The 27236-nt window shown below is 44.8% G+C and overlaps 2 protein-coding genes across 9 annotated transcripts; one reads left to right on the top strand and one right to left on the bottom strand.

Moving 5' to 3' along the window:
• Positions 1-605: 605 nt before the first annotated feature.
• ACOX1 (acyl-CoA oxidase 1) lies at positions 606-20908 on the bottom strand. Of its 5 annotated transcripts, none has more exons than XM_066980167.1 (14): positions 20519-20908; positions 19349-19508; positions 14189-14349; positions 9100-9207; positions 8443-8562; positions 7774-7889; positions 6777-6946; positions 6292-6454; positions 5372-5562; positions 4974-5153; positions 4354-4459; positions 4123-4266; positions 3372-3578; positions 606-2367 (listed from the first exon to the last, which is right to left on the bottom strand). In XM_066980167.1, exons 1-14 carry the CDS (start codon positions 20628-20630, stop codon positions 2317-2319), a joined length of 1989 nt encoding a protein of 662 aa, XP_066836268.1. In that variant the 5' UTR covers positions 20631-20908; the 3' UTR covers positions 606-2316. The 5 variants fall into 5 exon arrangements, with proteins under 5 accessions (XP_066836268.1, XP_066836267.1, XP_013034595.1 ...); XM_066980166.1 differs by lacking the exon at positions 14189-14349 and adding an exon at positions 10929-11089; XM_013179141.3 differs by lacking the exon at positions 20519-20908 and adding an exon at positions 10929-11089 and having other exon boundaries at positions 19349-19489.
• Positions 20877-26049, top strand: TEN1 (TEN1 subunit of CST complex). Of its 4 annotated transcripts, none has more exons than XM_013179220.3 (4): positions 20877-21012; positions 23284-23390; positions 23502-23659; positions 25132-26049. In XM_013179220.3, exons 2-4 carry the CDS (start codon positions 23305-23307, stop codon positions 25266-25268), a joined length of 381 nt encoding a protein of 126 aa, XP_013034674.3. In that variant the 5' UTR covers positions 20877-21012; positions 23284-23304; the 3' UTR covers positions 25269-26049. The 4 variants fall into 4 exon arrangements, with proteins under 4 accessions (XP_013034674.3, XP_013034673.3, XP_013034672.3 ...); XM_013179219.3 differs by having other exon boundaries at positions 20963-21032; XM_013179218.3 differs by lacking the exon at positions 20877-21012 and adding an exon at positions 21015-21133.
• The last annotated feature ends 1187 nt before the right edge of the window (positions 26050-27236 follow it).

The following is a 27236-nucleotide window of genomic DNA, read 5'->3' as shown; positions in this document are numbered from 1 at the left end:
CAAGTCATACCAGGCTGTGATCTTCAGGTAATAACACCAAAAAAAAGCAAGCTCAGAAAGGATATGATATATTCACCAATAGCAAATACAGCATTTGCTGTTATATCACTATCCACTCCAAAAACAAAAAGCAAAACCAAACCAAACACAAGGAACAATTTTAAAGGAAGGGCTTTTATGAATTGAAGTTTCTGCTGCCGAACACAAATCTTCACTATTGGCAGTGATCAGCTTTTGCTGGCTTATAAGCAGTCACAACCAAGTCATGAGAGTTTTGATCTCTGCCAGATTTTTTTTTCTGTAGTGTGCACAGCACCAGAGGCAGGAACAGTTGCCGGGCTGCTAGCTGCCTTAGAACTCTGCAAAGCCAGAAAGGTCAGACTACAGGTAAGAGAAAATCCAACAGACTTAAGGTGAATTCTTGCAGAAATTCTAAACATGGCAGGAAAAATGAAGCCTTACATTTCTTTATGCAACTGGTTGAGAGCAGCAAGTTCAAGACATTATTTCTTTGTAAAACTCGTCTTTTCAGTACTTCATTCTACTTCGTTACTTTAAATGAGATTCATGGAAGACGACGCATGAGAGCAAAAAGAACAAAGAAGTTTTGTCTGAAAACATTTTTTGTGATTTATTATATTTGTACATACTGTTAGCTAGTACTGTTCTCATTAACATATCTTTAACCTTTCCCTGCTCCTCCTCCATCATCCCTCCCCAGGTCAGCAGTCTGCTCTGTTGAACAGATGGAAAGCAAAGCAATTTGCCTCACTTGGTTCAAAACCTGACTCGAAAGCCAAAAGGCATGTTTCATCTTTGCCTTTTTTTTTTAAAAACCATTTAAATTTAAGCTTTTCTTTCTCTTGAGCTACTGCATATGAAGCTAAAGATCCTGTCTAATGATTGTTAGTATCAGGAAAACACTCCTCCATGATAAGTGATCCAAAATTAGAGACTCCAACAGATACCAAGGCTGTCAGAAGCAGCTTCTCAGATGCTGCCTCAGAACTACAGGTTTATACTGAAGCTTTTCACCATTTTAATCTCAGAGTTACTCTTATCTCTTGAAGAAAGGTTTTATTGTCACTGAACAGAGTTATTGGTGTGGAAAGACAGCAGTAATTTTGTTTAGTTGTAGTTGCACTGATTTCATTGGACAGACATCAGGAGGTTCTGTTAAAAACGAAATCATCTGTTAATCCAAACAGCACTGTGCAAGTCGCAAGTCAATATAAAAAAATTAAGCAAATCAGAGAAAGCTCCTTGGAAATGCATTGGTGGGGAAAAAAAATCTGGACATTTCACTTAGGATTGTTGTTTTCTTGAAGAATGCCTTTTAAAACCAGAACATCCCGGAACAATCTGAAGATCCAAGGACCTCGGCCAACTGATTTCTGCCCTCGAATACTGGCTTCATCCTTCCACGTCAAATTTGCAGTTTCCACCACTACATGTGGTTTTTCACATCAAATCACCATAATTAACATTTGTAAAGTGCTTCGAGATAGTGCTATGAAAATATCAACAGTTAAAAGACGGGCAGGACGTCTATTATCAGCATCTAGCTGGTTACTACTACTTGTTTTGTTCTCAGAGCAGCATCACTGTTTTCTCCTTTTACTTCTTATTAACAAAGAGTAAGGTGACAGTGTTAGAGATGGCACACAGGTAAAGGGAGTTTCTGCAGGGCAGTGAAACAAGGATGTATTGGAAAACATGAAGATGTCTTCTGGAAAGAAGACTGAAGCAGAGCTCCAGACAAGGATGGGTATTTACTTCCCAGCTACAGCAGGGAAGTAATGCTACATGCAGACTTTCTGCACGGAGAACTATGTGGGAGGCTTTAGATAGCACAGACATTTGTTAAACAAGGAGAGAGTTGGTGCTAACCTTAAAAATATATGTATCAAAACGTCGATGCTTTTCGGGGAGGGGGAAGACGTAACTGCTCATTTGAAGCTATTGCCTGAGGGCTGTTAACTACTTAGTAGTAAAATCCTGCTACCTTTCCAGTTGACAGGAACTTCTCTCTAGTTAGCAGCTTCACAAAAGCAATTCTTGTACGAATCCATAAAGCTTTCCCAGATTTTAAAAGGTTAATTTTACCATTATAATTGCACTTTAAAAACAGGCATCAATCCCTATGCACTCTCCCCAAACACCTTCTCAATTTATAAAAGGGGAAATAAAGGCTACAATTATTCACTGTCCTACAGCTACCGGGATTTGAAAGGTTTGATTCAGGTGCCTGAAGAAAGGACACAAACATCCAGTTTTCAGGGCAGGAAAATTGTGCATTTTAAAAACCAGCAGGCTTCACAGCTTGGCTTGCATCGGCTTCAGATGTTTGTGGAAAGACTCGTGAACCTGCGAAGAGGGCAAGACAGTAGTTACAGCAAGATCAGGCCAGCATTTTGAAACACTTTTAGCTCTCTACATGTCGCAGAAAATCTGAATCAGAGGCACTTTCAGGAGTCAAGAACAGCCAACTAAGTCCTGTATTTAAGACAAAGAATGAGCATAATAGACCAAACAAGTGCTTCTCCACTACCTTTACTGCACGAAAGGAAAGAATGAAGGTATTTTATATCCACACAGACAATTCTTTAGCATTTTAACTAAAAGAAAGCTGGCAGACATCTCCTAAGCAGACTGTAATGAAGCTCTTAAGACCAACTGACTTCAGAAGCACAAAAAAATTAAGAAAGCTCTGGTGGGATTTAACTATAATTGCGCAATCTCTGGCAGCCTGTGTTAGGAGTACAGTCTGTCTAAATAAAATAAAGGCAGTGAAGGCCACTGTGACAGGATTTACAGTTCTGTTTTGGCTGGTGGAAGATGGACACTGGCTCTTCACAGCTCAGTTTCTTTTATTAGCTCAGCTACAGCCTTAGGGCAGATATGCAGCACCTGACACTTTCAAAGAACTACTTGGGAGCAGTTTCCTTCTACAGTCACTAATACTGCCTGAAGGCACTAGAAGATTTGATAGAAAACAGGTAGGATTTCACAGCTACTGTCATTAAACAGAATTAAGATAAAGGGATAATTGCTTTTAACTTCAATGAGATTATCCAGTTGTTTCTCTAGGTAGAGTACAATTTCCTCCCCCAACTGAGGAAGTAAGAAGAATCCTGCAAGACCGTGTGTAAGGTACGCGTGGGAGATTAACTACAACAGAAAGTGCGCGGAAAGCAGAGGAGCAGAAGCAGGTTGCTACTTTTGTTCCACTACCACTAGTGGCTTCAACTCCCTCCCCCCCTTTATCAATTACCTGCTGAGATCACTGACTGGATCAAAATTAACAACCCTAAACTGAGTTATTTCTCCGCACACACATGACCTAAGAGGAAGAAATAAGGTTTCTTTACCTCTGTTTTGTTCAGTGGAGATTTCTTTGCCCACTCAAACATGTTCTCATAGACATTGCCATCATACCGGCCAAGCACAGATCCAAGGTGAGTGTCGTGAAAGTCAAAGGAGTCTACCAGTGCTACTGCGTTGGGACGAATTATTGCCAAGAGCTCCTTCACGCGCTGGTTGACTTGAGTAATTTGGGCATCTGTCAAAATACCCGCCTTGGGAAAAAAAAAAAAAAAAAAACGATTATCAGAAGAGTATGTAAGTCACAAGAACCTTCCCTTCCACTACGGTCTAACGTAGGTCAGCCTTCCCTCACCCAGAAATCCAGTATTCCATAAGACACTGGAGTCCCACCCCCTGCCCCTAAGTGCTAAGCAACCAAACTGGCAATCATCTGGAGTACAACTCCCCATTTTGTGCACTAATTTACAAATGCATACAGCTCTCAAAGCATGTCTAACCTACACTTGCATCTCCTTTATCACCTCTTTTTTTTTTTTTTTAAACATATTCATCACCATTATCCACTGGAACACATTAATCCAAAGAGATGCCACGCTACCATTTTCATCCAACTCTACTTCTGGTGGATCCCAAGGGAAACATACCAAGAGCCTTCCATCAGAATCACACTGCTTGACTTACACAAGTGAACAGTCAAAACCTCACGCCTAAGCAGTCATGCGGTTTTGCATTTAAAACATCTCATAACGAGAACTCTGGCTCAGGAGGTTTATAGTGGTGGAGAAATACACCAACCTGCATGAAATCCCCTGCGTTCTTACTGATCCCATACAGTGCGTACAGGAGACATAGCTCAGTCATGACAGCACGGACTGCTGCATTGCTGATCTCAGACAGCTTTGCTGTGAAAAGCTTCACTATCACATAGTGACAGTGTACCTACAAGATACAAAAGGAAGATGAATCAGATTCACAAAGGGATTAGAAGCTGCTATAGCACCCCTCTTTATCAGGTACGTCACTGACCTCAGATGCTCGCACGAGGTCAACAGAAGTTCTGTTCCAGGCATCCTCCTTGCTCTTTCTGTGGTTCAGTTCAGCTTGCAAGTTCTTTGCTGCAGCTTCTACAAGCCTATTTCATAAAAAGAAAAGCGGGTTATACAATAACACATTAACAAGATTACACACACTGAATTCATATAAATTTAAGTCGAACACATCAGAACTCAGAGGTGGTGTGTGGCACCTGAATACATTGCCTGGAGCAAGCAGCTGTGGCCCTAAACCTCCTACTATGACTGCTGCAGCTAGAACGCAGCTACATGGGGATAAAAAGACATTTGACAACACAGAGGGGGTGCCTGAATGCCTCCTCTCATGCAGGTTATCTGTTACACTCTTACACCTTCTTCACAGTAGGCTTTAGAATCAGGATTGTTTGCCTGTATGTAGCCTCTTGTAACCTCAGAGCACTTAACACCATTCCAAGCTAGTAAAGTGCATTACTTCTTGCAAGCGACATGCAGAGCTAAGCTTTGCCAACCACGCCTTGAGAATCTCACGTTAGCAAGGCAGTACAACGCTACCATCTCCCAACACACCCGATTTTATTAGTGCCTGGCTCAGCCTAACAAGCATGAACTCACCGGGCAGCCCGTGCTTTGTAGGCTTCTACCAAGCTGACCGGATCATTAATGCGCACACTCACGGTCCTTGCAGCCACGTGCTGTGGCTGAATGCGTTGCCTGGAGAGATCGTTAAGGTAGGACACCATGCCAGAAACCCGCTGACCAGCAGCAACTTGGTTGTAGCTTTTGACAAGGAATCTGAAAATAAGGACAACAAATAGCAACTCTCACTCCTTAGTTTGAATGCAGAGAAGTCCTTTTACCTAGGGTCTGTCAGCCCAGCAAAGAACAGTTGCAGGCATATGCATTTGTCAAAAACAGTTCCATGGTAACACAGGATACTTCTCTGCTCTTCGCTTCAGGCGCAAAGATCACAATGCCAAGGCAAAGAAGTCGCTGGACGGAAGCTAACATACCTGGCTGTCTGCAGCATCATGACTGTGTTTTCTCCCTCATATGTGCAGGATGGGGTGAATGTGACATAGATGTCCGGAATGCCACTGCAACGAGAATAGCCATGCCCACCACAGGCCATTCGACACTCCTCAATACCAGCATTGGCAGTCCAGGAAGTGAAAGCCTTCAGTCCTGCTGTCAGCGCATGGAGCTGATGGACAAAAGCAAAGCAAGTCAGTTTCTTTACATTCCATTCTAAGTTTGCATGTACCTACCAAGTACTGCAACTCCCAGAAAAAAGTCACCACCACCCTCACATTTACCACTAGGTCTTGTTTTTCTTGTAAGGACTCCTTCCTGGGACAAACTACTTATGCGAAAGCCTCTGTACATGTAAGGACTTATTCTGAATATCTCATTTTTTTCTGTTTCTACACATAAGGTAGAAAACTGTTTTCAATTTAATTTATTTATTTTGTCACATTAGGTTCTCAAACAGAATCCCTAGTTCAAAACTAACACTTTACAACCCTAATCCCTCAATATAGTACTGAGGCCTTTGATCAACACATCAGTTCTACTCTACTCACTTCAAGATTAAGAATAATCTAGAAGGTATAGCACAGGTATAAGACCAGTCTCAACTTCACTCTGAAGTAACATGCCATCATTCCTGAAAACTTTTTTTTCCCCTAAATATACACATTAGCTTTCTTTCTTTGCATCACTCCCTATTTTTTTTTGTGAAGCACTGCTAAATAAATAGTGCAAACAAAGAAGTAAGAGTCACAAGCACATACTGGACTTGGGATCACTGGATCTAAAGTACAAGACATCTCAAGAGTCAAAACCACGAAAAGGCTTGTGACTTTGCTCCCATGCTATAAGCAATTCTTGCATAAAAACAGAAACCCCCTCTGATTTCCAAAGGATACAGTACCTCTGGCAGCTCACTCAGATCCCCTTCATTGATGTCTCCACTAATGCGTCGATAGGTGTCTTTTATGTAGGCTCCCACAAAATGAAAAGCATATGCTGTTGCCAGGAGAGGGAAGAGTTTGTACTGTTGGGTCTGATAATCCAAGATCTGGGGTTCTGGTTCCCTAGAGCAAAACACCTGAGAGTCAGTATGCCTGTGGCTGGCGAACTGCTACAGAAGACCTATTCAACTCTAAGGAGCTTCACCACCTGGATAGCAAAATCCACATCCGTATCAAGCCGGAATATGCAAGACCATATAACGGTCTGGCAAGGGGAGGGCAGTCTGGCAGTCAAGAATGGAAGACTACTCATTTTCCAACATTAAACTGTTATAAAACTCTATCAAGTGCCAAAGCAAGTTAACATCAACCGCATTCCCTCTTCCCTCCAGTTTAGGAACTTCCCCTCAGCACTTCAGCTGCTCTTTTCTTTCAGTGCACCTACCCTGGCTTTAGCTCAGACTGGTGTCTCACTGCGCTGTAGCGGATGGCAATGGTACAAGCCCGGGACAGAGAGCGAGCAGAGTCTCCTACAATGAGAGATCGGATGAACACCATGGTCCCATAGGTTAGCTTGTCACTGAGTGGTTTCACATAGGTGCCATCTGGTTCAACCTACAAAAAAATAAACACAACAGCCTGTTGATTTTTAAGCATCTTCCCTTTTTACATATTCACATCTCATGCTCTACACTCATCATGTAGTACTTAAAAGCAACCTACAATCTTGTTGGTATTTGGATGAGAAGCTTCTCCAAGGAAGACCAGAATAGCATGGAGACCTTGCCAGCTGGGTGGGTGACTTTTCTGTTCTTTATTTACAGCCTTTGGGCAGCAGCAAGAGGTGAAACCTTCTGAACCAGCCCCTGAACAGTCATTACAGGTCCTCCCTTCCCATACAATTAATAGGACAACCTGCACATTTCACGGAGCAGTTTGGGATAACGAACAGCTGTTAAACTAAACCACAGCAGACTCAAGCTGAAGACAAACAGAATAGGGCTATTCTACAGAAGAGAACCGCACTGTAGCCAACTCCCCATTCGTATTTGGAATAAAAGACCATCAGTAAGCGAGGACAACTCATGAAGTCAAGAAATCTTCCCTGGTAGTGATGCTATCACACAACACGAGCAGGGAATGCAGATAATGGATAAAACATCAATTACTGCATGTACTGCTCAACCATCATCATTCAGAACAGTCCAGGGCTAAACATGAGAGGCTCCCAAACGAGGAGCTTTCTGGTTCTAGATCAGGAAAAGTCAGCAGAAAGTGAAAAAGAAGGTTCCCGTTTGCGATCAAGAGCTACAAGTTGGGGATGGATTCAACCCAGCTAAAGAAAAAGTAAATAATATGTAGGATTTATGGCATTATTCAACCACACGAGAGCATTTGAAATGACCATTTTTAAAGGCATATGCTGAAACTCATCGCTTTACCTGGGCATATTTCATCAGCATGTTTTCCCGAGGAATTCTGAAGTTGTCCATCTTCAAGTAGCCATTATCCATTTCATCATAACCAAATTTCGGCCCGATGTCACCCACTGTAATACCTGCCACAGACAGAGCCATTTGCATTAAGAAACAGGAACACTACACAACAGGTTCAAGCCTTCTCCAAGAAAGGCATTCTTTAGTTTTCTAGAAATTCCTGATGCTGCTAGGAGTAACAGCAAACTAGAACCTTAGTTTCTTGATTAAAGAGCACCAAAACATGGGGCCTTCGTAGTTTACATGAAATCCTACAATATGCTGACTGGGGGAGTTTTCTCTAAGGATTGTTCACCTCCCTTCTAGCTAGAGGATGATGAAAGGTATTTTTCCCTTTCAGAAGCAGCACGTGCTGCCTCACAGAATGCCTAGCTGGACAGAATCAAATTCCCACTAATCTTCACATTGAAAACATGACGTGAAAGCTGATTTAGTGGTAGCTCAGTTTTAAGTAAGACTCACGAAGTTTTAAGTCTGTGACCTACAATCTACACACTGAAATCAGCTAGTGAAATACGCTACGTTCATTAACAAGACACGTGCAGCTGTATATAGCTGAAGAGAAACAGATCTGAAGTTTTCCATGAACGCTAACCTCCCAACACAAATTTTTACCTGGCAGAGGTTCATGGGTGCCCAGCTGCCGTATGGGAACGATGAAGGCATGCAGTCCTTTGCACTGGCCCTGAGTGTAGAGCTGAGCCAGAACAATGGCATGGTTCGAGGTCTTTCCAACTGCAGGAGGAGTGGAAGTCAGGGAAAAAAAAAAGCAGCACACATATTAGTAACACACACATCTTTCCTTGAAGCAGGATCCAAAATATGTTAACCCCACCATGTTAGAAAAATAGATTTGCAACACTGATTAATATCCAGATTTTGCAGCTACACAAACAAGGCTGCCTAGGTCAATGAAAGTTGCACGTTATTATTCTCTTGGCTATACAACACCGAGTCCTTGGCAAACCTGACAGGAAAGCCAAAAGAAGTTCCGTCTACCTACAGGCTGCCTCAGATGCTTCAATAAAGATTTTGATAAAACAGAGAGTAAATTACACCAAATCCACACAGTATGAATGATTCAGGAAAATAATCCAGAGCACACAGATAACCAGAAGTTCAGGTAGGCTCTGACAGGTCTTTTACTTGTGCAAAATGCAACTCTGACTCTCTGGACCAAGCTTCAATCATCCTTCTGTAGATATAAGACACATGACATCACCTCCTTGAGTTTTTCGTATGTATCTTCCAGATTTATATAGATACACTTACGTCCACCCGGCCACCACTTAATGGAGGTCACAGTGGGGCTGTTGAGGATGAATTCCTGGGTAGCGGGGTCATAAGTAGCTGTAGTTTCTAGACCCCGGAGATGAGTTCCTGAAAAGAAGCAAACACATCGTGTTGGCAGAAAGTCAGTCACAAAATACAGACAAGGACTGAATTGGACAATGGAAAGTTGAACTCCAGTAGTAATGCACAAATTTTAAATTTGCTTTTAGGCTATAATTAGTAGATATTTAATCCTTTATAAAGAAGAAGTGAGACTCAGGCTGTATTCTGGGACCTAGAGCCAATTCTCTGCAAACTCATTGTTTCTGTGGTCCAATACTACCTTCCAAGCACCTCCAATCTGACACCTTTTTCCTATTACATACCAGAAGCCCTTTGTCAATAAAGAGATCCACCAAACCATGCTCACCTGGCTTTCGCTAAAACTGTTGAATAAGTGCAAAACAGAATTGTGCATTTTGCAGCCAAAAGATGGAATAAATAGTACCTGTAATGTCTTTATTTCCTCATCAGGCCTAGGATCTCCTCACCTGACGGAGCAAATTCTCCCAAACGAGATCATTCATTGCTCCAAAACAATAAGTAATGGCATGCATATGCTAGGTTACCTATACAGGTAGATGAAGAGGCTGCAAAATAACGCAGGTTACAACTGCAGGCACAGTCTGTCTTCTGCCTTGAACCCTACACGATTCATGCAAACCTGTCTCAGCAATGGCAGTGTCTCTGCATTAGCGAAAAAACACTATACCTACGTGTTTAAATTAGCCAAGCTACAAACACTCACGATAGTCTAGATGGACAGAGAAGATGGAGCCAACGACTCTACATAGGAGTTTCAACATGAAAAGACATCACCTCGGTGCATCCACGTTTCCAAAGCATGGAGCTTAGCGGTAGATTTCCATGGGCAGCTTAACTCTTACTTTGCTGGCAAAGGGTCTTCAGACCTCACTAGATGCAAGAGATTCTCCACAGACTTGCAGTTATTTTATGCTTCTTACAGTCTCTGTATTTCACTTCAGCACAAAGGTGAATCCTGATCATTTTTAGAAAATACTTCTTATCTGCAACTCTCAGATATCAAATTAGAGTTTCCCGAGGCATAATATCCTCCCTTTGAAACTTGGATTAAGCGTTGCAATCACAATACTGCTGGAGTTATCACAATCCATTTCAAAGCTCGAAAGCAAAGAACAGCAGAGATCAAAGTCTACTTAATACAGATACTCTAAAAAATGATTTCATGGTCCAATTAATAAGAACATATGGGAGTGAGCTAAGGAGCCAGGAAAAACGCTTCCCACAGAACATGAACACTGAAACCAAGTCATCCACATGTTCTCTGATCCAAGGTCAGTCCCAGGGTGACAAGCAGTTCTTACTTTTTTGGCATCTCTTTCAGGATCTTAAAGCTCTGTCCTTTTGTCTTCACAGTGAGTGTTACAGTAAAGCAGAAATCACACTGGAAAGAACGGTAAGTGTAGAAATGATGCATCAAATTGACAACACCACAGCTGTATGCACGAGGTGTTTTAACAAATCATCTATAGTGATTTGAATGGCACAAGAGGAGCACTCAGTATGCATCTGCACAAAAATATAAACTCTTCCACCATCAGGGAAAAAAGGTCAGAAAGCATGTGGTGTTATAACCTATTAAAAGTTTCAGAAGCAGTCCACTTTTCCCTAAAGCCATAAACACAAATTACAGACCATGGGATAAACACACACCCTTTTTCCCAGGCAGGGGAATCCTTTGCACACAAAACCATTCTTAGAAATAGCATTTAGTGAATGTACTGTACCATGGCCCATTTCAGTCTGGGCATAGGTGCCAATGATCTCCAGGTTCCAGGCAGGCATGAAGAAGCGATCCTGCTGCTCTGGGGTTGCCTGGGTGAGAAGGGTGGGAAGGAACATGCCCAGATGAAGATCCAGCGGCTCAGGCCGTCCTCGATGAACAAAGCTGTGAAGAGGTGCCATGGGATGGGAGTGTGAAGGCAATGTTATGGGAGGGAAGCAAGCGAGAGGATTCATGGTGGAGATTCAGGAAGAGACAAAAAGAAAAAAAAAAGATTCATGTGTAAATCAGAATTCAGCAGGTGTATTTTAGAAAGCCAGAGCACTCTCCTTTCCTCAGATCTGAATAACAAAAAACATGCTTACTCTGAAATAAGCATGCTGCAATTAATTTCTTTCTAATCCTATATAAAATGCATTTGCAATATTCCCCTATTTTTGATGATAAATAATTGACGATGGACAAAATGATTAACCCAAACTGAAAAACGAAGACAAGATCCTCGCTAGGGTTTGGAAACCAGAGCCCACTGAGTTAAAAGAATGGCAGTTTGTTGAAGATCTGGTCTGGTTGGATGTAGCGAGCCTTCGTCTGTATGAACAAAGTCCACACTTTTTTCATGGTTGGAGATCAGAAAGTGGCAGAAGTCCCAGTTCATCCAGCTGAATGAGCTAGGTTTTCACTGGAATATTCTTTAAAAAATTAAGTCTGCACTAATTCCTTTTTATTAGTAGTAGTATTATTACTATTAGTTAAAGATTAGACATGTATATACTACATACTCCTAAAATTCCTGCTATCACCTCCCTTCAACTCTTGCTGTTTTTAAAGGCTCTCTTAAAAGGAAAGTGCTCCGCATGTGTCAAAGTTGTGAACATAAACAACATGGCAAGAAAGCCAACATTTCTCAAGGTGGCAATCACCAGTACAAAATCTCTCCAACTAAACGTTTCACTAGAACTAACCTTCCTCCAAGTTCTTTCAAACACCACTGTTAGGCTGTTAAGTGGTCTATTAAGAATTTGGATATGAAAAGCTAAATGCTTCATTACATTTTTAAGTATTAATTGCTTTGAGTACTTAACAGCACTGTACTTTTTTATCTCCTCCAAGCTACAATGAACTGTTCTACTGCAGTGTTCTCCAGTCTCGGTATTATTCCATTTACTTGAGGAGTTTCTCAAAATATACAGAGATTATTTTTGCAAGTATTACCTACTAACTTCCAAAAACAAGGGAAAAATCAAACAGCATTAATCCCTACTGTGCAAGGCTGACAACACTGCATAATAGGGAATGCAAACCATTAAAATAGTTGGGCTATGGATTGTTGATCAGTACTTCTGCACAAGGACTAAAACATGAATGTGCCAAGTGGTAGCTTGTTTTTAATAGGATTTTTTAAATAAGTGGGAAGCGTTACTGAGAGAACGCTCGTTGGAGCTCAGCTCATATTCAGCTGGCACACAGAGTGGGACCAACGCACTCATGTTACCTCTAGGCATACATTAAGATAAGTGGCCCTCTAACGAGTGTAGTTCTTCAGTTTATCTGAAAATATCAGCCAGCTAATGATCCCAGCAGCAATGTTTTATAAGCTTTTTGACTGAACAGCGACCAGGCTCAACTGAAGACTAATGGTTATTTTAATCAGGAATATCGGATTTCAAGTGAGTTCAGTGCTGGTGAGATACATACAGCTGATAGTCAAAGACTGAGAAAAAAAGTCCTTATTTACTAGCTATAGCTATAAGCCAGCTAGAAACAATACCATATTTTCATTTCTCCTCTGTGTTTCCCTTTCAGCCCAGTATTTTATGCCTTTTTCTGTTTTGTTTTTTAATCATTCACTATGAAATAGGTTAAAACCACTATAGATTATCAGAAAGTACTCCCTAGGTTAAAATTTGACTAACTACCCATCCAGGCTGGGATTCAATTCAGAGGGCTCTTTCCCCCATCACCAGTTTCTAAACATCAGGCTTAAATTAAGCAGAGCTCAGCGACAATTATAACAGAAGCTTTACTGACGGAACAGATGTCCAGCACTCACAGCAAAAACGCCAAACCATTGTATTTTCATTATTCGGCACAGCAAGTATACTCACTTTTCTATATTATCATCGCATTAATTCTATTAAGTGTCAAAATAGACATTTTACCACTAAACATGAGAGCTGCAAGCAAACCAAACCATCACCAGGCAAGAAAGTGCAATGATCTAACGTGAAACAGCAAGTAAACCAAATCACTTTGGTGCGGACGTGCGCCTGATTTAAAGAAGGCGGTGTGAAAAAGCAAACACGGTTAGCAAGCATTTTTGTCAGCCGTTTGACTCCACTTCCCATGCTGAGCTCAGTTCCCTAACTCCATCTCTCTGAAGCAGAACAGACGATAGGATTTCCTCCGTTGCACGTTCTGTGAAGATTTCAGCTAGCACAAGTAACGTAACCTACCAAGCAGGCATCCAGCTTGATTATTACCATCCAACTTGAGCAGTTGTCCAGGCTTGTACACATCCTGCTTTCCAGGTTCAGATGCCAGCACAAGTACTGACATCTTTGGTCTGTTAAACTATTCTTGCTGGTATTTAACGTCTGTAGTTCCAGGTTCTGGGCTAAAATTGTGTGTTCTTATTCGTTAAGCATTCTTCCATTTGAATAACTGAAGGTAGTTTTCCTCAATAGTAGGAATAAGACGTTTTTCTTCTTCGGAACCGAGATCTTTCCATGAAGTTATACAGCTGCAGTGGAGTAGCACCTGGAAGGACAGTGCTTGGGGCAAAGCATACCTTACTTTCAAGGGCACAAAATGCACATCTCATCGTGTTACGCTGCAACTGAAGGTGTAGGCCTGACAAGTTTATGCAGGCTGATCATGCACTAAGAACTCTGCAACACATGCCTCAATCCAGGCAAAAATAAAATCCGCAGTACTGTTGACTGACATGTTCCAACTAGTTCAACTGAAATTCGGACTCCCAGGGCTTATAACAACCTCCTCATCTTAAATCAAAGGCAAAGAGATATCAGTGAACAGCTGAAGTCAGTGAACAGCTGAGAGGTGCATTCTGGAAAAGACCAAAACTAACCCTGTGTGTTAGGATGAGAGACAGAAAGGCTCTCCAGCTATCAAGCTGGTAACATCAATGGTTAACCAAGTTACTTTACCTTTCCCCCTTCAGATTTACACAGGGAACATCATCAGTTTATAAACTGGAGTTACAGAAAAGAGGTTACCCAGTGATCCCTGAAGGGAACTAACCATGTCCCATTTCGGTTTGGGCGTAGGTGCCAACTATCTTGACTCCACGGACCAGGGGCAGCCATTTCTTCTTCTGAGCATCAGTCGCTTGGCTCTCTATGGTTTTTTGAAACATGCTGAAGTGTAGACCAAAAGGTTCAGGAAAATTGCCCAAGCATGTTCTACAGGAGAGAAATAGAGGGATCTGGATCTCAGTCTCACTGAGAACGAGATCCTGAAAGGCTTTTCTCCAACTGTAGCATAAGATAACGTTTGTTATTTCGACTTTTCTTTGTCCCACAAACAGCCTCCAAACATGGAGGCATCGGAAGCAATGCTAACGGGAAACATTCATTTCAGGCATTTTCTTCATGCTATGATTTCTGCTGTTGTTATGTAGCTAGAAAAAAAGAACTAAACTACAAAGATGCACTGGGAACTTAAAATAGAGGACAGGAAAACCAAATTTTTTCCCCCATCCCTCATGCTTGGTGGGAATAAATCCCACTACTGCTAGTGGCCTAGAACCAGGCCGTTATTTCTTAGAAGCGCTACGTATTGAAAAGGAAAAGGCTTCTTAGCTGACTGAGTGCTTTTCTGAAGAGCTCTGTATTACCTGTATCTGCTTCCATCAGCTGTGAGACGTTGAACTCACCTTCCATTAAAACTGTTAGAGGTTAGTAGTGGAATGTAAGGAAAAATCAAACATTTTACATAGGCTTCATCAAAACAAATTATTTCACGATTTGTAGCCACAATGGCAGGCAAATTCCGTTCCCAGTGAAAAACTCTGGGACAAACATGCTGTGAAGTTTCGCTGTGTAAAAGCTATGTAGTGACAGCATCTGCCCTTCAACGTTCTGCAGAGCCTGAAGTTCTTTCATCTTCCATCTACTGCACATGGATGCTTATCCCATCCAGACTCAAAGACAGAAGAGAAACACGTGTGCTCTACATGAATACCTACACACAAGATCTCTTCCACCCGCTCAAGGTATCTGCGAGGGAAGTGCCTCCTTCCATCGTGGGGTATTAACACCTGCCCAGGAAGCAGACTGAAGTTTGTTGCCGGTGCAGACCTGCACTGAGTAGCAGATATTATGCATCCAGTTTTTCAAATTACAGCAGTGTTTGTGGATGGCATTTTACACTGTGCTTGGAATGAACGCCTGGGAGCAGAGAATAAATCATTTATAGTTCAAAAAACAGATCCCTACACGAACTGTACCAATCAGCCCTAGGGGGAGAGAGCGGGACGATGCTTTCTTCAGGACCACTGAACTACATGTTGAAGACACTCGTGTTCACTTAGAAATTGTGCTGTTGAACAAGACCAAATGAGCCAGGAGCAAAACTCGCATCATCAAGTAATCTCATACTTGCTATGAATGTGCTTTCAGCTGGTGTGGATGAAAGCACAGCACCTAGAGTTCTTGGGATCAAGGCAGTCGCTTCCCTCAGCGGAAAATATTATGTTGCCTACAGCAGCAGCACATCTACCTGCAAAGCAGAAGTTATTTTTTTGAACAAGGGCTTTCAAATGCTATACAAATAGGGAGACAGAGTATTTCGCAGCATTGTTGTGGTTTCTTATGTGGGTTTTCTTAAGTGGGTTTTTCCTTTTACACCTACACAGTAAAAGGTACTTGGATTTAACAGATTTGTCTGATTGCACAAATATCAACCTTATCGTGTCCTACCAGTACCTAAAGGGGACTACAGGAGAGCTGGGGAGGAACTCTTTGTCAGGGGGTGTGTGGATAGGACAAGGGGGAATGGCTTAAAACTAAAAGAGGGTAGGTTTAGGTTAGATATAAGGAAAAAAATCTTTACTCAGAGGGCGGTGAGGCACTGGAACAGGCTGCCCAGAGAAGCTGGGGATAGTCCATGCCTGGAAGTGTTCAAGGCCAGGCTGGATGGGACTTTGGGCAAGCTGGTCTGGAGGGAGGTTTGCATTAGGTGATCTTTAAGGTCCCTTCCAACCCAAACCATTCTATGACTCTGTGATCCATGGACAGAGTACAATAAGGTACTAAAAAGCTAAGTACTAAAGCTAAGTGTTCTCCTGAGACTCCAAAGCTAAATGAACAATTGCAAAGACATTCTCAGCCTGCAGAACTGGGTTACAGAATAGGATCGTTTACTTTAAAGCAAAATCTGCAAGCAAAATGTCCTTGCTTTTGCATTTCTTGAGGTAACTCTCAAGAAAGAATGTGAAGAACCTTCTCAGTGGGCAAGAAGCTGGGGGTACCCCTGACCTGTGCTGACTGGGCTTCAGAGGTAACAACTGTGTAGTTACCAATCCCTTTTCCAGCTGTATCAAAAAAACAAGTCAGCTTCATCCACTCTAAATTAATTTAGCAGTGTCTAGTAGGGCCCCTATTACAATTTTTCTGGTTTGATACACTAAATGCTACTCCAGGTCCTAACCTGAACACCAAAACGAGAGGCAGAGACATTCTCACAAGGGAAGCGCACATTCATGCACTGCTTATGAATACAGGAATCATCTGTTGACTTGCAGCTCTCAGACCTTTTCTCTGTGCCCCAGTTTCTCCCAACTGCTTTTCTCTTCTCCACTTAATCCTTTTTTCCTCAATGAAGGCTATTTAAATTTGAAGGTGAATTAGGATTCACCAGATCGCTCTCTTCAAAGAGCTGTGTAGCATTGTGGATATCGGAACAACATCCCATTTTTCATGCTGACTTACATTAAAACAATTAAAATGGCTTCTGTATACATTTAATAGATCTCATGTTTTGGAGCCTAACAAAGCCCTTGTGGAACAGGAAGGAGGAATATTTAGTTCAACGTATCTCAGCAGCAACAACTATTTAAGCACATTTTCAGGTCACCTGATGACAGCGTTTCTCATCAATCAAGCTATGATTTCGGTCATTTCATGATACAAAGTTACTGAACGAGCTTCCAACAATACACAAGAGCTACAGGAAAACTATCTGAGAACACCCCAAAAGGCTCACCGACAGTCGCTGCCTATATAAACAAACAGGTCCCTGCTCTCTGGGGACAGTCACAAGGTGAGAGGGATTATTGCGAAATATGTTAAGCTTCCATATGTAGAAATCTGATAAATTCAACTTGACAACAGAATCAAGGACGTCAATCTATTTCATAAACTTCATTAAGGCATGTCACAACACCATAGCCATTCAGTTTTCCCATGTGGAAAACTGAATAAACCCAAAGAGTTTCTCCACATTAGCTTTTCCACAAAGTCCCTTCTCGTTAGCACTGATTAACACACTTGGATATTTGGCTGGGATTGACAAGGTATAAAAGCCATAGTTTGTCACCCAGCAGGTGAGAAAATGGAAACAGATTTTAAAATGCATATGAAATCGAGGGATGAAAAGTACTTTCTCTTCCATATATTAAGAATCACTAAGCCAATACCCTCCCTTACAAACACTAGACATAATAAATTTAAATCAATAATAAAATTATAATAAAATTATATATAAATAATAATAAAATAATAAAAATAATAATAATAAAATTATAATAAAATTATAGACATAATAAATTTAAATAAAGAATTCTAACAGTATGTTCTGATACAGTTCTTACAGCAAACAAACTTCACTTATTAGTAAGAAGTGTGTGTACCGCTCTTCATTCTTCTACATGCTGTTAACACAGAAGACATTGGAAAATAGTCAGTCTGCAGTAGCTGCAATTATATTTGGAGATCCTGAATACCTGCAATTGGAGTCGACTCTGAAAATAAGTAAGCCTTCTCCATTTTTTCCATTGATTTTTGGATCGTGAAATTGACTAGTCTCACCTAACTATTCAATCACAAAAGATATGAATATATTATTTGGAACCTACAGGAAATATTGGAGTTTTTATCCAGTCAAAGTTAACAGCTGCTGACTCTAAAATGCGTTTTTGGAAATAAACTAGAATCTATCGTTTGCACGTGGCCTCATTTATAAAATACTGTTAGCTAAATGCTAAGGCTAGATGTCTTTCCTAAAAAGACAGTATTTACATTACAAACTTCATGGAAATTTGCCAGCTGGTATACTGGATATACCTCTCTGAATTTTCTCCACTGTAGTAACTGAAGAAACTCCCCTAGTGCCTCCAGTAGGAAAAAATTAATGATTAACTTTTGCCATCCAGTACCTGCAATCTCATGCAGTCAGTGAACTTTCTGGTTATCATTGTCCAACGACACCAGCTTTCAAAAGAACTTTGACAAAGTTCTCCACGGGAACTTTCATGACGTTGGTCGGTGCAGATCAGCTTCTTTGAAATTAAGCCCACAGCAGACAAGGTGCTCTCAATTAATTAGTTCCAATATTCACACCATGAGGCCAGTGGCAGCTCTTCTACAAATCCTATCAGAGGGCTTGTGATTCTACCGGTACATTAAATCATGTGCAATGCCTATTTAATATGCCGGAGGATACATTCATGGTCTTATGTGCAGAGCTCTAGAGCAGCGCAATCCCCATTAATCAGTTTGATTGTATCAGAGCGAGCTTAATAGAATTAAGGGAGAAATACAAAGTCAGAAACTCCCGCAAGCTGGAAGCAATGAAATTCAGTTGTAAAAACAGTTTTATTTTTATTAACTTTACCCAGGGGTAATACTATCAGATAAACTAAAGGTCAGATACAATAAAAAGCATCTAGGTCAAAGGGAACTACTATAGCACCAGGGAGCCTGAAGAGATATGGGACTGAAAAAATATAAACAAGAACTTATAAGCCATCTTGGAACATTTTCAAGTATGCCTGTAATGCAACTTTGTTAGGTCTCAACACAAAGCGGAACAATCAGCTTTAAGAGACTTCGTTTGAAGATCCTGCCTCATCAGATCTGCTCACCGTCAAATATTTCAGTCTATTCTTTACACATTTTGGCAAGTCAGACTACAAGCCCCGTTTTTAACCTTCCGTACCACACGTAATAGAAGGACTGTAACTATCAGTGTTGTATTTCTAGCCAGAAACCCAAGGAAACACAACATTCAGGACAACTGGTGACAGGACACGTGAAATTCACTGAAGCCTTGAAGTCAAGACTTCAACGGGCTTTGCTGCAGGTCTTTAGTTTTCTTTGAACAGCTAACATAAAGGTGTAGCTCTAATGACCTCAGTGACGGTAAGAGCGAATGTAAGAAGCAAACTCTACAGCTAGGTACCTTTTAAACCAGTAGATCTCCTCCGGATCTGCAATGCCATATTCTCTTAACTTCATAACCATCAGAGAGCTCTTCCTGATGGCTTGCTCATAGCGCTGGCTGCGGGAGAGGAAGTTCAAATCCTCGTGCTGGAAGTCAGGGTCATTAATAACTAAGGCCTCTGGGGACAGAACAGAAGAGGAAAACAAACTCAGTTTTCACAGGCCACAGTAAATTGTGCATGAAAATGATTCAGCTTTTTTCCTCTGCTGTACCTCAGGTTGCAGAAACCGAAAAATTAAAACACAACATTAAAAGTTAATGAAACCGGAAAGGAGTCACAAAGCTCTTGAGTGTTTTGGATAGAAGGGCTCTTACAGCCGGGCACTTTCTCGTTACTCCACATAAACCACATTTCAAATTAGACACATTCAGGACTTGGCAGGAAATTAACTCACTGATTTAAGAACTGCAGGCCACTCAATAACTATTTCAGCTCCTCAAATGGCCACTGTTACCGTAGGATCAGACTGCCTCACGAACATCTGCTCACCGCACAAGCTCTTGGAGGAGGGCACAGCTATTAGTCCCCCTGTGCTGCCTGGAAACTGAGGCACCCAGAGGCTACAGACTTTCCCTGTCCCCTTTGGCACAGACATTGCACAACACCAGCCTCTGACAGTCCCACCCGCATCACGGGCCGGGGAAGAAAAGATGGCAGCATTTCAGTAACCCCATATATCCTAACAGTGACGGGTGAGAAACACGCCAACTCCGTACCGTTGGGCAAGAGCATACCAGAAGGACAAAAAGGAGGGGAGAGGGCCCCAAACAAATGCCCCCGGGAAGCTGCCTCTCCCCCGGCAGAAGGGGGAGGACAGGAGCACGGCGCCCTTTTACCAGCCTCCAATCCCCCCCCCCTGCACCCCAAGAGGGGAATCTCGTCCCTCAGGCACCCCCCTGCCTGCACACCCTCTCCTCACAGCCTGACCCTCTCCCTGGAGCCCCTCATCTCCCCCAAAGCCCCCTCAGGGCCTCCCTCTCCCCCCAACCTCCCTCCCCACACACCCCCAGGCCCCCTCACCCCACAGCCGCCTCCCCCCTTCCCCTCAGCCGCCCCTCCCGACCCCCCCCCCCGGCCCCGAGGCCTCTCCCCCCGCTCCTCACGGCGCCCCCCGGGGCCTCCCTCACCGATCTCCTTGCGGCGCCGGGTGCGCTCGGCGCCGCCGTCCAGGATGTGGGTGAGCAGCTCGGGCTGGAAGGTGGCGGCGGCCCGCTCCCTGCGCAGGTCCGCGTTCATCATCGTGAGGCGGCGGCTCCGCTCCGCTGCGGCTCCGCTCGGGTCGGGTTCGGCTCCGCTCGGGTCCGGTTCGGCCCCGGTTCGGCTTCGTTCGGCTCCGCTCGGTTCCGGTTCGGCTCCGTTCGGGTCGTCTCGGTTCAGGTTCGGCTCCGCTCGGGTCCTCTCGGTTGAGATTCGGCTTTTTTCGGGTCTTCTCGGTTCAGGCTCGGTTCCGTTCGGTTCCGACTCGGCTCCCCTCGGCCCAGGTTCGGCTCCTCCGGGCTCGACCCGGCCTGCGCCTGCGTCCGACCTCGACACCGCCGGCCTCCGCGTGACGTCACGCCCCGCCACGTGACCCCGCCCCGGCGTGGCGGGGCGGGGGGGGGCGGGAGCGGCGGAGCGGGCGGTGAGCGGCGAACGGGCAGGGTGCGCGGGGCTGGGCGTGCGCTGCATCGGGCTGTAATCGTGCACGGTGCGCGGCGTGCACGGGGCTGGGCGTGCACTACATCGGGCTGTAATCGTGCATGGTGCGTCCGGGGCTGGGCGTGCGTTAAGTCGTGCCGTAAATGTGCGCGCAGCGTGGTGCACCGGGCTGGGCGTGCATTGCATCGGGCTTAAGTGTGCACGGTGTGTGGTGTGCACGGGGCCGGGCGCGCGTTAAGTCGTGCTTTATGTAAGCATACGACGTGGGGTGCCTGGGGCTGGGCATTAATTAAATCGTGCTGTAAATGTGCACGCAGCGTGGTGTGCCCGGGGCTGCACGTGCATTAAATCGTACTTTCAATGTGCATACGTGGTGGGCACGGGGCTGCACATGCATTAAATCTTACTTTAAATGTGCATATGTGGTGAGCACGGGGCTGCACATGCATTAAATCTTATTTTAAATGTGCACGCATGGTGTGCCCGGGGCTGCACGTGCATAAATCCTACTTTAAATGTGCATACGTGGCGTGCCCGGGGCTGGACGTGCATTAAATCCTACTTTCAACATGCGTGCAACATGGTGTGCCCAGGGCTGAGCGTGCATTAAATCATACTTTAAATAAACATGCAATATGGTGTGCCCGGGGCTGGGCATGCATGAAGCTGTACTGTGCGCATGCAACGTGGTGTTCCTGAGGTTAAGCATGCGTTAAATCAGGCTTTATATATGCATACGACATGGTGTGCCTGGGGCTGGGCATAAATTAAATCGTGCTGTAAATGTGCATGCAACGTGGTGTGCCTGGGGCTGGGCATGCAACGCACATGTGCTCAGTGTGCATACATGGTGCATCCGGGGCTGGGCATGCACTGAATTGTGCTTTAAATTGTGCATTAAACCACGCATACGATATTCTGCGACTGTGGCTGTGCTTGCCTGAAACTGTGCATTAAATGCACATGTGTTGCATCTGGACTCAGCATGCCTCGTGAATTAAATGTGCATACAACATTTCACATTTGAGGCTGAGCTTACATTCAGTTGTGCATTAAGTGATGTACTAAATTTACCTGTAACATGTTGCATCTGAGGCTGGGTGTGCATTTAATAGCACACTGGATGCGCATGTAGCTGCTGCATCTTGGGTATGCATTCAGTTGTGAATTAAGTAACAGATTGAGCGTGCACATAACATGCTGCACGTGCAGCCAGGCATTTAATAATTGATTAGTTAAATGGCTCATTAAGTGCCCATATAGCATACTGCGTTTGGACAGGGCACATATTACGTAGTGCCGTGGATAGTACAGTAAGCGTGCAGATAATGTGCTGCACTTGGAGCCAAGCATGCATTAGATGCACACATAACGTGCTGCAGTTGATGTTGTGCAGCGCGTGCAGGATCGCCCTGGTTTCAGTGGCCTCCCACAGCTGGTCTATGGGATGGCAGTGGGCTGTTTTGAGAGGTTACAGTCCCCTGAGCAATGCCTGGGGCGGGGAAGAGGCACCGAGCGTTAAAGCCATGGGGTTGCAGCACAGCACGTCCCTGCTGCTGTGGAACCAGTACTGGGGTCCCCCAGCCCCTTGGGAGGCATCACTTGTCTGCTTTGCAGTGGGCTTGGGCAACAATTGGTGTCTTCCTCCAGTGGGGTGAGAAACCAGAGAGAAAAGCAGTAAATGGAGCACAGAAACCTGCCAAACCCAGAGACTCTGCAAGGGAGAGAGCAGAGAAAAATGCCAAGACAAACCGCTCTGGGGCACAGCCACGTGCCTGGCCGTGGCACAAAATTGTTCTCCAGCTGCAGGATCAGCCAGTGCCACAATTTCCTATTCTGCAGCACGAGAAGACTCAGGACTATCCCTTAAATCTTACTGCATGGCACCGTCACCGCAGCAGCCTGCATCTCCATCCTTCACACTCCCTGAACGTCTCAATCCCTACTCTCTCTCAATCCCTTCACTCGCCATTTTTTCCACTTCCTTCATCTTTATCAGCTCACGCGAAATGTGGGGGAAACCGGGGGGATCTGGTGTGCTGCCTGTTGCTGCCTGTGTTGGGTTGTGGTGGGGGAAGGCAGTCACCCTCCGTGCCAGGGGAGGATGCTGCACGCAGGACTCAGCAGGGAAGGCAGGCAGCTCCTGCAGCCCCCTGGCTGGGGGGGGCGTTGGCACAGCAGGAGTTTCAGGGTGGTCTCACCTAGCACTGGGTCAGGTACAGGTTGGCAGGAGCTCAGATCTGCTTTGCTACAGGCCCAGCGGTGGTCGCGTGAGATGCTGCCAGGTGCTGGGGTCTACTACTTCCCATGGGAGATCAACAGCTCCGTCCCAGAGGGGGAGGCGCTGAGGACGTTTGGCAGGTGAGAAGGGTACCCTGGGTGCCAGGCCTCTCCTTCGCTGGCCTGCATCCCCCTGCTTTGTTTGTAGTCTCCATTGCACACCGCTGAGCTTCCTGCATCCGTCGCTCCCAGGTTATGCTGCTACAACCTGGCCCGGTCCGAAGCCATCCTCAGTGCTCAGCACAGCGCAGCCCAGCACCACGTCTGCGTGGACACCCGACTGGTGGAACCATTTGAAGCCCAGCTGGGATCTCTCTACATGGTCCTAGGAGAGGCTGAACACAGGGAAGGTAAACGCTGGGCGCATTTAATCCCGTTAACCGGGTGCACGAGTTACCCGAGGAAAGGCAGGTTGGCGTCAACGAGCGGCGCTGACCCGTGGTCTCCCTTTCCCACCGCAGCCGTGGGCTCAGGCACTTGGTGGCGAGAGCTCAGTCAGCACCGTCTGCCACCTGTGCAGCCCTTGAAATTGTTCTGTACCACCTGCTTCAGCATCCACATCGGTACCATGGCCACAGCCCTTACTCGAAGGAGTCCCCACACAGAGCGCTACAAATTGCACAGCGCTGCTTTTGTGCCATCTGCTCGAGGAACCGGTGCCCGGTACTCCTGCTGGTGATTCTTCAGCTCCTTCACGCCTCCCTGGGCACACGGTGAGACACACCATCGGAGGTTAACGTTGGCCAAGGCAGCCTCAGCCCATGCCACTGCCTCTGGTCACACAAAGTGCCTAATTCAGTCTGCTCGCTGACCACACGAAGAGCCACTCTTGGTGATCTGGTGCTCTGGCACAGATTTCTTTGGAAGGCAGAAGTGCCTTAGCAGCACGACTGAGCTTGTGAAACCTGTACTAAAGCATTCTGGCTCCATTGCCATCAGATCAGGTCGGCTTTGCTCCGTGACTGATTGCAGCAACACCTCCCTGCGAGCTGGCTGGGTTGGTCCTTGCCATCCTTGAAAGGCTTTAATTATACCCCTGCTCTCAGAGATGGGGCATGAGGAACACGGGCAGGCTTTGTCACGCAGGGCACTCTGTTGTCACCCTGGTGTCCTTTCCTGGGGTGCCCTGAGTGTTATTCCAGCTGCACGGTGCTTTGCCTGGGGAGTGGATCAGGGCTGGGCCACGGGGTTGTGAAGCAAATCCCGAGAGTTGTCTTGGCCACACCTGGTATCAAGCATCCACATTTGTGCCCTCGAAACCTTTGGTGGCACGTGGAAAGCCACACTGCACGTGGCTTCTGGTGCGTCACCTGCTAAGCCTCTGCTGCAAAATTCCTTCAGAAAGACTTGTTGTTTTGGTTGCCACCGCTTAGGAGTGAGCTGGCCCCATTCTGCAGGTGTGGAAGGGGAGGACCGAGAGGCAGCATTGAGCCTCTTTAAGCCCAGCTTTGTTCTGTCCTCTTCTTGCCTGCACAGGGGCATTCACAGATGGGCTTAGACCCAACCCTGATGCTTTTTAGACAGGGAAAACCAGAACTGCACAATCCAGCCACAAGGTAGACGGATGCTGTGTGGCCACTGAGGGCAGCACGGCGTCAGCCACCAGCATTTGGCAGCCAAAAAAGCAGAGGGAAACCCATCACTGAATTAACCTGCATTCGGGTCTGTGGTGGCATTCAGCCAGACTTGTCTCCTGCAAGGTCTTGGGTCATGGTTATTTGGCCACCTGGAGCCATTTGCTGCTAGAAGGAACCTCTCTGTGTGCCCCCAAGCTGCTGCATCTGTTTTTCCTCCTACAGAAGCTTCCCATTTATATTCGTAGGTGAGAATCCCGTGATAAAAGCCCGGATACTGACCTGCGTGGAAGGGATGAACGTGCCTTTGCTGGAACAGGCCATACAGGAGCAGAGGAAGTACTTCAGTGAGCGGCAGCAGCGGATGGGAACAGACACGTCCTGACGGCAGCTCCAAGCCATGCCATGCGCTGGTCCCCACCACGGCCACCTGGTAGCACTGCCATTTGCAACAAACATCTTGAAAGTGTATTTAGAAGGTGGGTTTGAAACATGCTGCTTTTTGCCATGGCAAAGAGAAGTCACTAAGCAGGGGAACACGTGAAGACTGAATCAGTATGTAGTTGTGGAGCTGCCAGCCTGTGCCAGGTGTCATCACTGAAAATAGCTCTGGGAGGCAGGTTTGTTGTTCAAGAGGGTGGGTAAGGAAATTGCATGTGATTTACAACAGTCCTTTTGTAACGCAGGGCTTAGGGAAGTCAGAAAAAGGCAAAGTATATGAAACTAGAGTTAAACACCTGTGCACACCCCAACACACACTACCAAGGTGCAGCAGATAGAAGGTAAAGGGCATTAGTGCAAAGTTCATTAGCCCTGCATGGCTGTGGGTCCACGAGCACACACGTGTGTTGGGTTGCAGTGACTCAGCTGCCACACAGGAGCATTCCTGGCAAATCACTCAGGTCTGGACTGAACAACAAAGGAACAAGAAGGGCGAGGAGACACTATTTCCAGTAGCACTTACCTCTACAGGGGTTCAGGAGCTCGTGTTCAAGGCAGGTCGTTGACTTTAGCTCTAAATTAAATATTTGCAGTGTCCTGAGAACCACCACTTGACTTTCTTCCTTGACACAACTAAGTTTAGGAAACCTTAAACCACTAATTTTTGGAAGCATCTAAAGGTTTTGATTGATATGTTCCTAAATAAAGATGAAAAGAGAATGTGACCTGTCTTTTATTGATTAAAAAACTCTTTCTTGCTAAGACAAATGCATTAGGCCCTGCAGAAACACCATGGATGATGTAAGAAAATTTAGCAAAATGCAGTTTTCCTCCTACTGCTTAGTACTGGGCATGTAAGGAAGTGCTTGGTTTTGAAAAAGTTACAAGAAGAGGAGATGAAGTTACATCAGAGCCACTCTGGTTTAAGAACACAGTGCTAGGCCCACCCAGCAGGATTAAATGGTCAATAAAAAGACAGAAAAATCACTAATGTGAGATGAGAATAAAATGCTAGTGCATGCGAGAAGACTCCTGTGCAATGGGAAATGCTGGACCTGGAGTAAATTGGGGCTATGGTTCTCTGTAACTCTGACACCTTCAGCCTTTCCTGTTTTTTGCTGGTTAAGTGTTCAAAAAATAAGTACTGAAGCCATACAGCTCACAGGAGCAGATCAAAATGGAACAGATATTGGCAAAGTTCCATTTTACCAGCAGGCCTGATTCAAGATCCGGAGATTGCTCAATAATTACAGTGCTTGTGATAATCTTTAATCATAGTTTAGCCTGCTGTTTTTCTTCATGCAGTTACCAAGCTCCGAGATCCCTACTTCTGCACACTGTCTGTTCAGCCCAAGTCCAAAAACATAAGAGGCAAGATTTTATTTTGTTTTTGTAAGAGACAATGATTAGTCTGTCACGATGTGTTTATATTTATACCTCATCACCTGTCTGTTCTGCCTTCCTCCCTATGCTTAAGTTTTATCCAAATTGTCAGGTCTGCCACAGAATTGGGAATATCCAACATACCAGGTTCTTAGAAGTGTTATGGAAAAAACAAAAACCAAAAAAAAAAACAGGTAGACAAGAGGAAATGCAGCAGTGCCTCGAGATTCAGATGTGAATGCAAACTCAAACTTCACAACCCACAAAAGAATCCACACAGGAGCTTGCCTTGGACATGAAAATCCATAGGGAGCTGGGGCCCAGCTCTGCTTGCCACTTTGGTTCTTCCAAATCAGCAAAATCAGAATGAATTTTAAGGTATTTTGAACTGGTAGCTCGGCAAAGTCCTAAATCAGTCCTGTTTAGGTCACTTAAAAGTGCTGCGGACACACGCAGCCAGTGGGCTGCTGAGTCCTGCTGTGCCCACCCCAAGACATGCGGCCCCAAATTCTGGAAGAAGGTAGACCTG

Source organism: Anser cygnoides, chromosome 19 (genome assembly GCF_040182565.1).
Source record: "Anser cygnoides isolate HZ-2024a breed goose chromosome 19, Taihu_goose_T2T_genome, whole genome shotgun sequence".
NCBI classification, from domain to species: Eukaryota; Metazoa; Chordata; class Aves; order Anseriformes; family Anatidae; genus Anser; species Anser cygnoides.
This window is presented reverse-complemented; position numbering and strand designations above follow the sequence as displayed.